At 36.0% G+C, this 15,864-nt stretch overlaps 1 protein-coding gene across 2 annotated transcripts in view; it reads right to left on the bottom strand.

The window, feature by feature from the left end:
• Positions 1 to 15,864, bottom strand: part of HELZ (helicase with zinc finger) — a 288,871-nt gene that overhangs the window by 114,042 nt on the left and 158,965 nt on the right. Inside the window, exons 14-15 of one of the 2 annotated variants that reach the window (XM_021000986.2) lie at positions 12,033 to 12,212; positions 11,383 to 11,487 (exon numbers count right to left, since the gene is read on the bottom strand). In XM_021000986.2, the coding sequence (XP_020856645.1) occupies positions 11,383 to 11,487; positions 12,033 to 12,212 (285 nt within the window). The remainder of the gene's footprint in view (positions 1 to 11,382; positions 11,488 to 12,032; positions 12,213 to 15,864) is intronic. The other variant, XM_021000987.2, reaches the window with a different exon arrangement.

Raw genomic sequence — 15,864 nt, 5'->3', positions numbered from 1 at the left:
AGTACAAAGGTGATTCTAGGTTCTCAAATGCTATGTCAATAGAGAACAAGATATCTCAAGAACTACCAGACTAGAAAAACTTCAAGTATGCCCCACCACCACAAAAAAAAAACAAAAAAAACCTATACCACTGAATAAGGCCAACTTAGAGTACGAAGAGACTTGCTATAAGCTGACTAGTTATTATGTGATTACTTAGCCATGGTGATTCATGAAAGAAAGAAATACATAAAGTAGTCATGTGCAACCCCTTTCCATTTCTGTAGTAATGCTGTGGTGTCAAATTGGAGGAAAAGGCAGGTAGAGGTCTAAGAATTTAAACCATCTACAAACATAATTTTACTACTAAAACTCAGAATGTGAGATCTCAGTGCAATGAGTATTGAACTAGAGGAACTGCTCCATACTGATAAACATTTTCATTATAAATGAAGTCAAAAGGCACAAGAACGTTGTCATTAAATGAAAAAAAATGGTTTATAGGTTCTCCTTGAAAAGACAGATAAAGGAGCTGACAGAATTAGTTTCATGAAGCACCCAAAGGCACAAGCACTGTGAAGATATTTGCATCTTTAGACTTCCTCAAGTTCAGAGAAAAAGAACTTAGAAAGAACTTATTAACAGCCCCTAAATTTAAACTGTTACTCAATGGGATGGTGGATACAGGTAAAAAAATGTTGAAAGATATGGTTTAGCATTGAGAAATCCTGTCTGTAGGATGTCGAGAAGCCTCATATCTATATGTCATGAATACTTACTTTCTTAAGGAGGAAGTCAGAAGGTGCTGGATAGGTTGAGTCAAAATATTGGCACACATTAGCTGTGTGACCCTGGGCAAGTCACTTAACTCCAAATGCCCTCACCCAAAAAAAAATTTGGCACAAAAAATGGAAAACAAAGGAAAAAACAATGGTATGGGTTTATTATCATTTCCTGTAGAAGATCAACTGATATAAATCAATCACCACAACAAGAAGGCCAAAAGAACTTAGAAACTGGCCCAGCCATCAAATAACTAGACATGGCAGCCAAGGGTGACACTGGTCTAGAATATCCATTTGTTTGCCAAATGTTACAGAAAAGGACGGTGAAAGATTATGAGCAGTATCACCTCACAAAACAGCGAAGAGTGGTGAAGGGAAAACCAAGTCTGCAGAAACCTTGGTGTGAAGCCCAACTAAGCCAGATCATCCCAAGGCATTCACAGATGAAACTGGAAGGAAGACAACAAACAGATGAAAAATGAAACAGATGTGCACTTTTATAATGAACTATTTTCACTGTCAAAGACAGTGAAACCTCCATACTTCTCCTGTAACACTTTAGTACGTGATCTGCTACATAAGGAAGGGAAAGTGGCACTAAAAGGCAACAAAGACAGAAAGAGTAGCTGGACGAAAATATCTTGAAAGCTTTGAGGGATCAATATACAAGACGGGAAGATATTAGACAACTGGAAAAAAATAATATGCAGTATTACAAAATATGACCAAAATATAAATAAATACCATCTGTCTACCTTCTCTCATCTTCATTAAATTCCTTTGAGAATAATCTATATAGGGGCAACTAGGTGGCACAGCGGATACAGCTCCAGCCTTGAAGTCAGGAGGACCAGAATTCAAATCCAGTCTCAGACGCACAACACACAACACGTCCTAGCTGTGTGACCCTGGGCAAGTCACTTAACCCCAACTGCCTAGCAAAAAGCAAAAAAAAAAAAAAAAAGAATAATCTATATAGGGGCAGCTAGGTGGCACAGTGGATAGAGCACTAACCCTGGATTCAGGAGGACCTGAGTTCAAATCTGGCCTCAGACACATAATGCTCACTATCTGTGTGACTCTAGGCAAGTCACTTAACTCCAATTGCCTCACCCCCCCGAAAATAAGAATAATCTATATACATATCAACAGTATCTTTGATGAAAACATAAGAAGTATTAGGCAAGTTTTTGAAAATAATTTTCCATATTAGACTATATCTCCACAGTCAGGTGTGACTAAAGTATAGCTAATATAAAACCCCAATACATTTGTTGCTTTTTAATTACAAAAAAAAATTATTTGATAATGCAAAACAAAACACAGCATTAAAGGCTTTCTCCAAAGAGGTGGTCCTTATACATTTATGATCATAATGCATTTCTTCACAGACACAATGATTCAATAATCCTCTAATCATCATTAACAAACTAAGGAATAAAACAGGGAAATATATACTAGCCAAAAGCATTCAGCACTATGATGGAGGAAATCTTGCACAAAGTCAAAATGAAAGAGGGATTTCCTACAGGTGGTACGGTCATCTAGAAGCTCCAATTTGTGGATGGTACCATGTGAACAGTTATCAAGTTCCAAAGTACTACAGAGATTCCTTAATGAAATCCACAACCACTCAAAATAGATTCGATTAGCAATTCAAAGAGGAAAAACCAAATTGAGGGGAAAATTCTTATTATGTAGACTATGACATGCAATTGGTCAGGCAGCCCATTAAGTTAATCCATCAGTATAAAAACCATAGAAAGGGAAAAGAGGAGAGGGGAGGGGAGGGAAAAGGTGGGAAGGAGAAGGAAAGAAGGAAGGAAGGAGAGAAGGAAGGAAGAAAGGGAGGGAGGAAGGCAGGGAGGGAAGAAGGGAGGGAAGGAAGGAAGGAAGGAAGGAAGGAAGGAAGGAAGGAAGGAAGGAAGGAAGGAAGGAAGGAAGGAAGGAAGGAAGGAAGGAAGGAAGGAAGGAAGGAAGGAAGGAAGGAAGGAGGGAAGGAAGGAAGGAGGGAAGGAAGGAAGGAAGGAAGGAGGGAGGGAAGGAGGGAGGGAAGGAAGGAGGGAGGAAGGAGGAGGGAAGGAGGGAAGGAAGGAAGGAGGGAAGGAAGGAAGGAAGGAAGGAAGGAAGGAAGAGGAAGGAAGGAAGGGAAGGAAGGAAGGAAGGAAGGAAGGGAAGGAAGGAAGGAAGGAAGGAAGGAAGGAAGGAAGGAAGGAAGGAAGGAGGGAAGGAAGGAGGGAAGGAAGGAGGGAGGGAAGGAGGAGGGAAGGAAGGGGAGGGAAGGAGGGAGGGAAGGAGGAGGGAAGGAGGGAGGGAAGGAGGGAGGGAAGGAAGGAAGGAAGGAAGGAAGGAAGGAAGGAGAAGGAAGGAAGGAAGGAAGGAAGGAAGGAAGGAGGAGGGAAGGAAGGAGAGAGGGAAGGAGGGAGGGAAGGAAGGAGGGAAGGAGGGAGGGAAGGAAGGAGGGAAGGAAGGAGGGAAGGAAAGGAAGGAAGGAGGGAAGGAAGGAGGGAAGGAAGGAAGGAGGAAGGAGGGAGGGAAGGAAGGAGGGAGGGAAGGAAGGAGGAGGAAGGAGGGGAAGGAAGGAGGGAGGGAAGAAGGAGGGAAGGAAGGAAGGAGGGAAGGAAGGAAGGAGGAAGGAGGGAGGGAAGGAAGGAAGGAGAGGAGGAAGGAAGGAAGGAGGGAAGGAGGAGGGAAGGAAGGAGTGAAGGAGGAAGGAAGGAAGGAAGGAAGGAGGAAGGAGGAGAAGGAAGGAGGAAGGAGGAGGGAAGGAAGGAAGGAGGGAAGGAGGGAAGGAAGGAAGGAGGGAAGGAGGGAAGGAGGGAAGGAGGGAAGAGGGAAGGAGGGAAGGAGGGAGGGAAGGAAGAGGAAGGAGGAGGGAAGGAAGGAAGGAAGGAGGGAGGGAAGGAAGGAAGGAGGGAAGGAAGGAAGGAAGGAAGGAGGGAAGGAGGGAAGGAAGGAAGGAGGGAAGGAGGGAAGGAAGGAAGGAGGGAAGGAGGGAAGGAAGGAAGGAAGGAAGGAGGGAAGGAAGGAAGGAAGGAGGGAAGGAGGGAAGGAAGGAAGGAGGGAAGGAAGGAAGGAAGGAAGGAGGGAAGGAGGAAGGAAGGAAGGAAGGAAGGAAGGAAGGAAGGAAGGAAGGAAGGAAGGAAGGAAGGAAGGAAGGAAGGAAGGAAGGAAGGAAGGAAGGAAGGAAGGAGGCGGAGGGAGGGAAGGAAGAAGAGGGAGGGAGGGAGGGAAGGAGAGAGGAAAGGAGAGAGGGGAGAGAGGGAGGGAGGAAGGATTATTAAATGCCTACTATGTGCTAGGCACTTTGCTAAGTACTTTACAAGTACTATCTTATCTGATAGGCACTGAAAGTGGATAATGAGCTGGGTCTAGAAATGAACAGGAAGAAGAGATGGCACTGGATCTGATTTAGAAAATTGCACAGCATTTTTCATTGATCTGAAGATGTTTCCTGTCACAAAAGCCCTTCTTTTTAATACTTATATTCTTCTGGTGATACTATATAGCTACAAATTATAGAATACCATGACCTGTGAAGATCCAAAACTCAATAATCCAAAGGACTTAGCTGCATGATCAGTATAAGTAGGCAATAGCATATTACCAACTGATAGAGATAAATTATGTGCAAGTGGTATAGAAGAATTCATCAAGGATGTATATGACTAGAAAATGACATGAGCTGATCAAACTGAAAGAAGATGAGGAATGAACAGGTGGAGAAGAAGTAGAGGCTGCAACTGGAAGCTATTTTTTCTAAGAGTTTCCCAGTGAAAGGTTAGAGAAATATAGGGTGATAGCTTGAGGAGACAAAAAGTTCAAAGGAATTATTTTTTCAAGGATAGGGAAGACCTGAGAATGTCTGTGAACTGGAGAAGGCGCCAACAGATAAGAAGAGATTGAAGAGAAAAAAAGACAAAAAAAGACAAATCAAAGATCAGCCTAAGTACACAAGTAGAGAGTTTATCCTTGACAAGGAGATGGGCTACCTCATTCTGAGACTGGAGTAAAGGAGAAGAGAATAGGTGAAGATGTGGAGAGTTCTGATGTCTGGAAGATGGAAAATGAGAACACTGACCAGGGATCCCCCATTTTCTCTGTAAAGTCGGGGTAAGGTTATCTGCCGAGAAAAGGGAGGAAAGATGGACTTGAGAGCTTAGGAGGACAGAAAAAGGCTTGCAACATCTGCTTTCAATGGAATGACAAACAGAATTGAAAAAAAGGATTTCCAAGTAACACTGAGGGCCTAGTTGTTAGATAACATTAATCATAATAATCCTAGTCTGCTGATGGTTTTTTTTCCCCGGGTTTTTTTTTTTGGTCTTATTTTGTTTTTTCTTCATCCAGTCAAAACAGCTTGAATAGGAATAAAGAAGGCAGATAGTAGGGGTAGGAGTCCGCTACTGAGGATAAGAAAAGTGTGCTTCCTATACCTGCAATGCTCTTCTTCCTTCATTATTCTTAAAGCCTACTCATTCTCTAAGACAACTCAAGTTCTACCTCTCCTCCATCAAGCCACTTCTAACTAGTCCAGCTTAGCTTTCCAGCCTACCTGAATGACTTTTCTTCTTTGAATTTTTATTGTATGATTGTATATCTTGTTGTATTAATAGTACCACTGTTTAAGATTTCCTCTGTTCTCCATCCCATATATGTTGATTCTGTTTTCTCAGCCAGTATACAAGCTTTTGGGAAGAGGAGAGGAAGAATGTCTTCTACTTCCTTCTACATCCTTTGCACTCCGTTCTCAACCCCCCAGACAATATCTAGCACAGCACAGCCCTAGGCACAGAGTAAGGATTCAACAGGTGCTTGATGATTGGCTACTAAAATAGCTTAGATTGACAGCAACATATGTGTGTTTATAATTGTTCTAATAGCCTAGTTCACTCACACACACACACACACACACGCACAAATTCTACGAATGAGAAAAGACAATTCTGGAATCACTCATCTATTTAGAGTGGAAAGAATGATGGCTATGGAGTCAGAGAGTCTGGGTTCCAATCCTGACTTTGATTCTTAATCCATATGTGATCTGGGGAGGGTCACTTGGTTTCTCTATGCCTCAATTTTCCTCATTTGTAGAGCTGGGTTGGGGGGGTGTTAGATTGGATGATTTCTAGGGTCTCTTCCTATGAATCTAGATCTATGATCCAATGACCTTATTTTTAAGCAATCTCTAAAACATAGCTTCAAATGGATTCTGGCAAATTACCATGAGTCTTCATATAGTAGGACAAATAAGCTGCATTCTATTTTCTTAAAGTCAAGAAAATGTATAGCCATTAAACTGTATCTCTCTTTTATATATTCAAACCTAATTCTTGGTGACCAAGTTGAGACATTTGTCAAATAATATATGGTAAGACACTAAGATGAGAGCTTAAATAAGGAACACATAAAGAGATGCAATCTGTAAAACAGATCCAATGAAGAAAGTCTATTACATAGTTAAATTTCATCATCTGTAAAAATGAGGGCCTCATAATAGAGGGCCTGTAAGGGTCTCTTTCAGTTATAAATCCTCTGATCCTATTCTTAGCTAATCTGATATCAGTGTCAGCTCAAAAAAAAGTTGAAGCTTGTACTCCACCAGATTACAGAAGATAATATAATACTTTGTACAGTGTGGTATAGTATGTATGGACATTATAAATAGAAGAAATAAACGTCTACCAAAAAGTAGACAGAAAATTTTAAAAAACCTTTAAAAAAAATCCACAGGTTCAATTGTGGCGAGAAGACAATGAATCACAACAAGTAAGTTTTCTACATTTCATATGGAACAGTTTTTTCCAACATTCCTATAATAATTTGATTACAATTCACAGATTTATGGAATCTAGAACTAGAAAGATCAGAGGCATCTAGCCCAAACTATTCCTGACTAGGAAACTTGTACAACATTCCCAAATGATCATCTAGTATTTACCTAACGGCCCACTATTTCCCAGGGCAGTTCATGCAATCTTCTAGATACTCCTAATGAATAGGATTTGTTTTCCTAACACCAAATCAAAATTCTCCTTCCTGCAAATTCCAATAATTCCTCTTCTTTCTGTCTTTTGCAGTCTCCCGTGGACCCCTAGCCTATAACAATATTTCAAATACCTGAAGACATCTATCATGTTCTCCACTAACTTGCCTCCACCAACAAGTTTTCTCTTACGAAGGCTAAATTTCATCAGTTACTTCAACTTCAACTTATGGTATACAGTCCAACCTTATTATCATGGTTGCTCTGCTGTAAACAAACTGTAGTTTGTTAATGTCCCTTCTAAAAGGGGTGATGCCCTGTATTCTTTTCACTAACCAAAGTTTCTCTGTTCTCATAGACTACTTCTTACTAACTTATGTCCTACATGTTAACAGCCTCAATTCTCTCCTTCTGACTAATTTCCAAAGGACTGAAAGCACATGTACACTGGCAGTAGCATCCTGTAAGGATCAGAGACATGCTTACTCAAAACACTCAGGACATTGAATAATAAGAATAAGGTTAAATTTCTGAGCTAGAAGGAAACTGTAAGAAAATGAGACCGTGTCTTCTTTTGGCTCTATGACATGAGAGCCACAAAAGGAACTAAAAAATGTTCTTATCTGTGAAACAAAGGAGTTTGGACTAGACAATACTAAAGTCTCTATCAGCTTTAAGGTTATCCAAATTTATGAAAGTAAATGAGCATATCTACAGCTTATGTTCTCAAGTATTCTTTATTTTGAATGCTTTTGACAAAATAGAAAAATGTGGATGACAGGATTCCTTAAAACTTACCATTTTACCTACATATTAATAACAAAAACTGAAAACATAAAAGAAGTAAATTTAACCAACATACTCCATCTTGAAACCATATTGGTGAACTATGAAGTGTTAGTATATCAGGAAACAGAAGGAACTAAGGTCAAGGGCAGGGTAGGGGGAGAAGAGGGAATAGAGCCATTAGGAAATGACAATGATGGGGGGAAAAAGCATCAATAAACATTATTTTAATCAGAAACAAGAGTAACCTTTTAGATGATTATATGTGTACTTCACTTTACACATTACAGATAGTTCTAAAAAATTGGACAGTCAGCTTTATGTTAAACACAATGTAGGAATTCATTATTTAATGGAATTCTATACTTAGTTTCTTAAAGCTGATAATACTTCTGATATGCAAATATATAACTGCCTAATTTACCTGTTTTATAAATTTGGATTTTTGAAAATCCAGTTTTCTTAAACTGGGGCCCACCTGCATTGGAAGCATAAAATATATAGACAAACAAAGCAACTCATTAGGAAATTTGAATTAATGTGATGTAACCATTTGTACTTTTTGTACCAAGATTTACAAGCAATACTTCAGGCAGAGAATATTAAATATTTAAAAACTTCCCTTTCTTACGAAGGGGTCCAAGGTATAAATAAAATGCTTTGATTTCTTTTTTCTTTTCTTTTTTTTTTTAATACATCTAAAATAAGTACTATTACTCTCTAGGAGAATATATCTAGAGAGAATGTCTTTAGCCAAGATTACCTTTAAATAAATTAAAATATCTTTGAAAAAAAATTAAATTTTAAATGTTAAATTCTACTCCAAATTTCCTGTACCAAAAAATGCCTTATTTCTCAATAATAATCAATTTAAATTTCTCAATCTCTATTTTCACATTTACTTTGGATATGAGAGTCAATTTTCTGATTAACTATGATTATTCAACTGACATTACAGCCAAATTGGATTATCCAGACTATTTCCTTTAAAACATAATATTCTTTTCATGAATAAAAATGAAGTCTTCTACACTTTCATTTTGTTCTGCATTTAAAGGGTATCCATATGATTGTTAAAAATGCTTCCAAAAACATTTTTAAGTAGTGTAAGGTTTACAGGTGACTTATTTTCCAAAAGTATATCTATTCACATGCCTCATAAAGATTTCACTTAATTTTAAAATGAGACGTGGCCTGGAAATATATATTTTTACTTCACTGTAAATAAAATACTACAAATCAGGAGAAATAAACCCAGACAAAAACTATAAAGCACATACCTACACCAAGCAAAGCAACAATTCAATGCATACAAACCTATCCAGAGTCATACCCAAAAAGTCATGCACACAAAAGCAAGAAATGCATATTTTTCTTAATATATATAAAACTCTACTACAAACTCTGCCACAATCAGATGCTGATCTCAAACATCACATGCAAGTAACCAAAATAATTTTTCTATATACTTCATTTTAAAAAAAATTCTCACACTAATGAAGTAAACTGACATCAAAAATAATATTTTTTTTCTAAAAAGGTCCATCCCAAAACATTTTGAACAGATTTTTTCCAATCTTCCTGTTTGCATTCTAACTACATTATTTATATTATTTCTAAAAGCCAACAGCAATTATTATATTGATGATGTGTTCAATCTACAAAGATCTGCCCCAAGCAAAACTGTGATATATACAGTCTTCAGCAGTCTCTTTCCTATTGTTTAGCACTTTTTGTCACAATGTCAACCACTTTCCAATTCAAACCCTAAGCACCCAGTACCCCTCCTGTTGTGTGTCTTCTCTAGGGCAACCTCTCTGTCCTCCATGTTCCTAACCTTTACCTATATTCACCTCCCCAAATAAAATTCTCTCCCAGTCATTTCCCAACAGTATCTTATCTATAAGGAAACTAATAAACAAACCCCAAACTAATGTGATAACATGCAACAATAAATCCTAATCACTTAATTTGTTATCCTTCCCGGGAAACAAATTTTAGGAGGAGCTTCCCAAACACAATTTAGGCCTTTGTTAAAGAATAACAGTAATGGCAGGAATTTGGGACACCATGAAGGAAATACTTTGGAAAAAATAGGCCTTCTGCCACCCTTTGAAATTATACCACAATACTAAGTTCTATTAACTTAAGTTCAAAAATAATTTTACAAATTTTTTCAAAGCCTTATATGTCATTTTATTTACTTTTTTTCATAACTGTATTTGCTTTCAGAGTAAGAGGTAAGATATTGGGTTTGTATTTGAATTTATTTAGATGCTTCTCCCAAAACATAGCAGAGTTTTTTAGGATTTTTTTTGTTTCATTTGGGGGGCAACTATTCAATTTTCCATGCAAATGCACAGGTTCCTATACATGGAATGTAATAGATATATAAACAGATGGACAACTGTTAGAGCTCTGTTCCCCATTTAACAGACTTGAATATAGTGTAAGTCTAATCATATCCCCTAATACTTAATGAAAGGACCAACAAATCATGGTCAGCCAAAATGTGAATTTAGGAAGTCACATTCCCCAGGACCATATGTGCTAAACAAAAACTGCCACACCTAGAAATGGACCTCAAAAGTCTCACATCCAAAGTCACTAGAACTTTGGAAATTCTAATATTATTTCTAGAAGCATGGCAATGGCTGATCTTCCGTGTTTCACAGAAAAACACATTTATTAAAGAAAAAAAATTCCCAGCAAAGATGGTGCCTACAAAAACTCATTTGACTTAAAGAAATGAAGTCATTATATTATCTCTCAAAGTAAGAAAAATATTCTCCCATCATAAATTCTGCTCCACTAAACAGTTTTCAATAAAATGTAAGCATGAGATATTTAAAGGCAATTATTTGTTTTATTGTATCTTTCAGAACTAGATTTAGGGAGAGCAATAAGAATCAATATAATTGATACCACCACTTCCACTGTTTATATGTGATCATAAAATAATTAAAAATAGTACCATAGTTACTAAATGAATAATTTTGCTTAATGTCATCTTTTTGCCCACTTTTCATCTAAAAATAAAAATTTCATGAATTATGGTTTAGAATTATGATTGGAAATCCATTTGTAACCAGTAATTTAATCCAAACAACACAAGGCATGGCATATTAGTATGTAAGATGATAAAACTAAACACTAATTTAGATATAATGAGAGCAAATGGTATAATAAATAGTTTGGTGATTCTATTTTACTTTCTGAAGAAAAGGATTATTTCATCTCTAATAAACTTATACCCAAATTTAAATATGTCTGGCATTTATATATATATTCAAAGGGCTTCCTGTCTCCACCTTAAATCCTCATGCCACTTTCTTTCCAAACCTTTGAATAAATCTTTCAAATAACAAAGTAAGTATATTTAATAACAAAAAACATTTTACTCTCCATGGTTCTCTAATGTGTAACCTCTATGACAATTTCTTTTAAAGTTCACCATTCTAATTTTATTTTCATAAAAATTACTGCATAACTGGTACATGCCAAATGTGTTACAATATTTTAAAATACAACTAATTAATACTTAATATATTTTATCATAGTAGCTTTTAGAGGAGCACATTAAACTTTCCTCAAATAGAAAAGACATTTTCACATAAGTAAAACTTAAAAAAGGATGTCTTTACTAGGTATAGAAATAAATTGTAAAATGTTTTTAAACTTTTCACTAAATTCAAATCCTTCCAAATTGTTCCTCCAAACTTTCAATTGCCAATATATATTTAAATGTTTAAATATTTTCAAAGTTATTGAAATTATCTTACAGACACCTTTTCTTAAGAATAATAAAGGTATGTTTATAGATACATAATAAGCCTTAAAAAATACCTGAGAGGTCTTGCCTGGGGATTGCCTGCTTCTACATATGGATGTAAATAATCCTTTATGTAGAGATCAGCAGCGCTATTAGAATGGGTGCAAATGAGAATCCTGCTGGAATAAATGGTGCAAATAAAAAGAATGATAAAACACAAAACAATTAAAGTAGTAAAATATCCAAAAAAAGCAGACAGTGGCCATCTTTCCATACAATTCTCTGAAACTGTTCACTAATCTCCATGATACATGATTTAATGAGGCTTTTATGAAGTTATGTTCATCTTCAAATCATAAAAAGAATTATATTTTATACAAATTACTTCTAAAATCTTTCAGGTAAGATAATAATATACTACAATATAATCAATATAAGCACATTCTGGAGATCTAACTGGTATCATAATTTTAAATGTATAATGGAGAGCTTTCTTAAACTATTTAAATGCAATTACTCTCTATATTGCAAATTCTTTTTAAAAATAGATAATTTTAAGAGTAATTAAATAAACATTAATGCCCCCAAAATACTGACAGAGAATTTTTTAAGCTCAATGAAAATTTTGTTCTACTTTCTACTGGCCTTCCCTTAGTATATAAGGGGGAAAATTAGCTATTTATATTGTTAACTAAATTTCAAAATCTCCATACCACCATCTCACCTAGTATCCTGTTGTTGGAGTATGTGCTTGACTGCCTGAGCTAGAGTGAAGGTTTTGCCTGTCCCATAGGGACCAATGATAAGAACAGGAGGCAGCTGTATTGAAAGTGGGGTGGTAATAGCCAGAACAGCCTCTTTCTGTTTTGCATTTAGTCGAGGATCCAACTGCTCATCCCATTGCCTATGTTAAAAAAAAAAATTCAAAAATTATTTTCAACACATCAGGTTACTTAACTAATGAACAATAAACAATAAACATTTCAAATATCTAGAAAACTAATGCTAACTTTGAAAATACATTTTTTTAAAACGCCATTCAATTTTATCATGGAACGATTTACAATTAAACAAAGTTTAAAAAAAGCTTAATTTACTTTAGGTAATAAAAGGTTTTAATAAATTACCTGAAGAAATCACAAACTACCTATTACCATTTTTTTATGCAGAGTGATATTAAATCTACCAAAAAAAACCCTTATAACTGTTAACGTTCAATACATAATTTTACTACATTTTACGAAAGCATCTGAGAAAAAATACATATATTTGTACAAATATATACAGAGACATAAAGAAATATACTGCAGAAATTGTAGAAATCCTGGCTCATTTCTTTACATGGTCAATATAACAAAATTGAGAGAGACAATCCATTGCCAATTCATCAAAAGATTTATTTTGGAAAGCTAAAAAATTTATACATTCTGGGTCTAGACACTGAAAACATACCTCAAAGATTAGCTTTATTTTCACACCAACACCATTTTCATTCAAAGACGTCAAGCATTTAGAAAATGGCAGCTTGATTCAAGAATACCTAAAAAGGTTGCAAGCTTTTCAATGATACAAATGTAAGTATATCGTGTAGTGAATACCTGCCACAGCAGCACAAAGGGTCATAATTTGGCTGGGCTTAGAAGACTTGCACTGGGGCAGCAGTGGCAGTGATAAAAATTAGCGGGGAATTAATTGTATGCTTTTCCATCAAGACTATAACAATTTAGACACATAATAACCTAAGTCTGATGAGGAAGATAATGGGTACAGGAAGTAAAAGATAACAACTAATTAGAACAAAATCCTAAGAAAATTGCAATCAAAATGTCTGCCAAAATATTAGTGCAACATGAGTAGATAGTTCTGATAGCAAAATGTGTTCTGCATGAAGACAAAGGGCTAATTTAATTATTCACAGAAAAAGCTATGGAAAATTTCCTTCATAAACACTGATGCTATGTTATAGGGTGTTATTTAAAACAAAACAAAAATGGGAAAGTTACAAAGGTTTTTACCTTGGACAAACTAATCTTGCATTTGGTAATACCTCTCTTATCTGGAGGTCACTTTTCTGGAAATCTTAATGATCCAGAACATGGCCAAGAACTCAGAAATAATTTTTTTAATAGGCTCCCAAGGAACTAAAATAAAGGTCACACAGTCCATGCCATAAATTTAATGCATTTTTCCTCAGAAACATTTTCTCAGACCTTCATTTAGACCTTATTTTATATACAGTTCTAATAAACTATAAAAAATTAAACACAAATCCAAATTGCAGGAATCTAGAGCCATTTAGTGTAGAAGCCAACTACTCTATCCACTCAATAGTCTTCAAGTTCATTATCATATTATGTGCACAAGTATATATCATGTGGTGTAAAGGAGAGAAAGCTGGCCTCAGAGCTGGAAAGAAATGGGTTTAAGCCCCATCTTTAACACTAACTAGCTGATCATCTAATCTTTCAGTACTCTAGGCAAACCTCTAGTACTTTAAGTTGTGGAGAAGGTGCCAACCTGCATTGGTAAAGGGAATTTTCTTACCCAGGAGTTTCCTAGACTCACAGTCACAGATCCATTTTCTACCCCTATGCCTATCTGCATTCACATTATAATAATTACTATTGAAAATGATGATGTTGGGTTTCTTTTGATATACTCTGTTTAAGGAATCAAGGAAGTAGAAAATGAATTTTTCAAGTATATCAATCATAACTTATACATCCAATAATTACTGAATAGTTTCAAAAAAGGTTTTCATACTTAAAGGAATAAGTTTTAATTAAATCATATATTCATAGCAAACAGGTCAGAGAGATTATCTCATCTGGCCCTCATTATATTATAACTGAGGAAAATGGGTTTGGTGTCAACTGGGCTGACCCATCTCATGATTCAGATTCACAACTGAGACAAAAATGAGACAGTCATAAAACCATCTTAACAAAAAGAGGCTTACTTAGGCATAGCATGGAAAGAAAACTAAGGATAGCAACAGATAGTTTCTGCCTTGTCTCTCCATAGAAACTTAACTATTCAGTAGATTGTACTGGGTAGGATGGCATTGAGTCTGAGAAGCACTGATTCCTCCTGCGCATGCCTTTTATGCCCTAAGCAATGGAAATTAATATCAATGGCTCTGACCTAAGCCACCTGGACTGATCAAGTCTCATGGACAGCTTCTGTGCTTTTCTAGGGAAACTAGCCCAGTCAACATGGCAGTGCCTTAGGCAACTAGAAAGCCATGTCAACAGGATCAAGCTTCAGCACTCAAACTTTACTGGTCCAAGAAACTAAAGCTCATCCCACTTATCCAATTTCCCAGCTAGTTTCTCTGCCTTTTAGGAAAAAAAAAATAGCCCAGACAGATATTGCCCATATCACAGGGTCTCAGAAAGGTGAAGTGATTTGCCCAAGGTCACTCTTCTATTAATCAATCAATCAATCAACAAACATTTAATAGGCACCTGCTATGTGCCAAGCACTATGCTAGGTACTGGGAATACAAGCCAAAAAAAAAAATGGAACAATCTCTACTCCCAAGGAGCTTACATTCTAGGGGGAGATAATAAGTACCAATATAAATATACCATAATTCAAATATATACAAAATAATTAAATGCAAGGTAGTTGAGGAGAAAGAGCACTAGTAGTTATTGGCATCAGGAAAGGTTTGATACAGAAAGTGGTGCTTAAACAGAATCTTAAAGAAAGTGAGAAACTCCATAAAGCAAAGAAAGGTAAGGAGGACATTACATTACATTCTAGGTATGCAGAACGGACAACACAAAAGGCCAAAGAAAAGAAATGGAATACAATAGGTAAGAAACAGGGTCAGTTTGGCTTAATTATGAAGTTCAGGAGGGGGAAAAAAAGAGGAGATGGAGGAAGACAGTGAAAAGATAGGTTGGGAGCAGGTTATGTACAGCTTTAAAAGCTAAACAAAGAAGCTTATGTTTCGTTCTAGAAGCAACAGGACACTACAGGAGTTGAATGAGTAGGAGAGTATCTGACATGATCAGATCTGAGCTTAAAGAAAATTATTTGGGCCACAGTGTATAGGATACATTGGAGTGGTGGGAAACTTGAAGGACAGAGACCAATTATAAGACTGCTCCAATAATCTGAGAGAAAAATGTATGGAGAGAAGTGATTATATAAATGAAATAAATGAGATGTTACTGCACTTATACATTTGCATAATATTACATTTTAAAAATAAACAGATCTCCAGTCTTTAAAATAGGTATTTCAATACACCAAAGAACATTAAAGGATATATAAAATGAATTGTACACACAGAGCATTATAATAGTATTTTAAGTGTGATACAAACTATACTTGTTCATTTTAGTTCTATATCTATTAATTGTTAAAGAGTAAATATTTTTTCAAATCAAATTAGAATTCCTAATACCAGCTTAAGATCAGTCACCTATAAAAACGACCATGGCTATTGGCAATTTATGGAAAACCAGTAAGTATAAAAAACATAAAATCAATTTCCCTATCTGTTTAATAGGATTATAGAGTCTTCAAGGTAGAAACGAAAGGCG

The sequence above is a fragment of the Phascolarctos cinereus genome, unplaced genomic scaffold (genome assembly GCF_003287225.1).
Source record: "Phascolarctos cinereus isolate Bilbo 61053 unplaced genomic scaffold, phaCin_HiC Scaffold_5;HRSCAF=322, whole genome shotgun sequence".
In the NCBI taxonomy this organism is placed as follows: domain Eukaryota; kingdom Metazoa; phylum Chordata; class Mammalia; order Diprotodontia; family Phascolarctidae; genus Phascolarctos; species Phascolarctos cinereus.
This window is presented reverse-complemented; position numbering and strand designations above follow the sequence as displayed.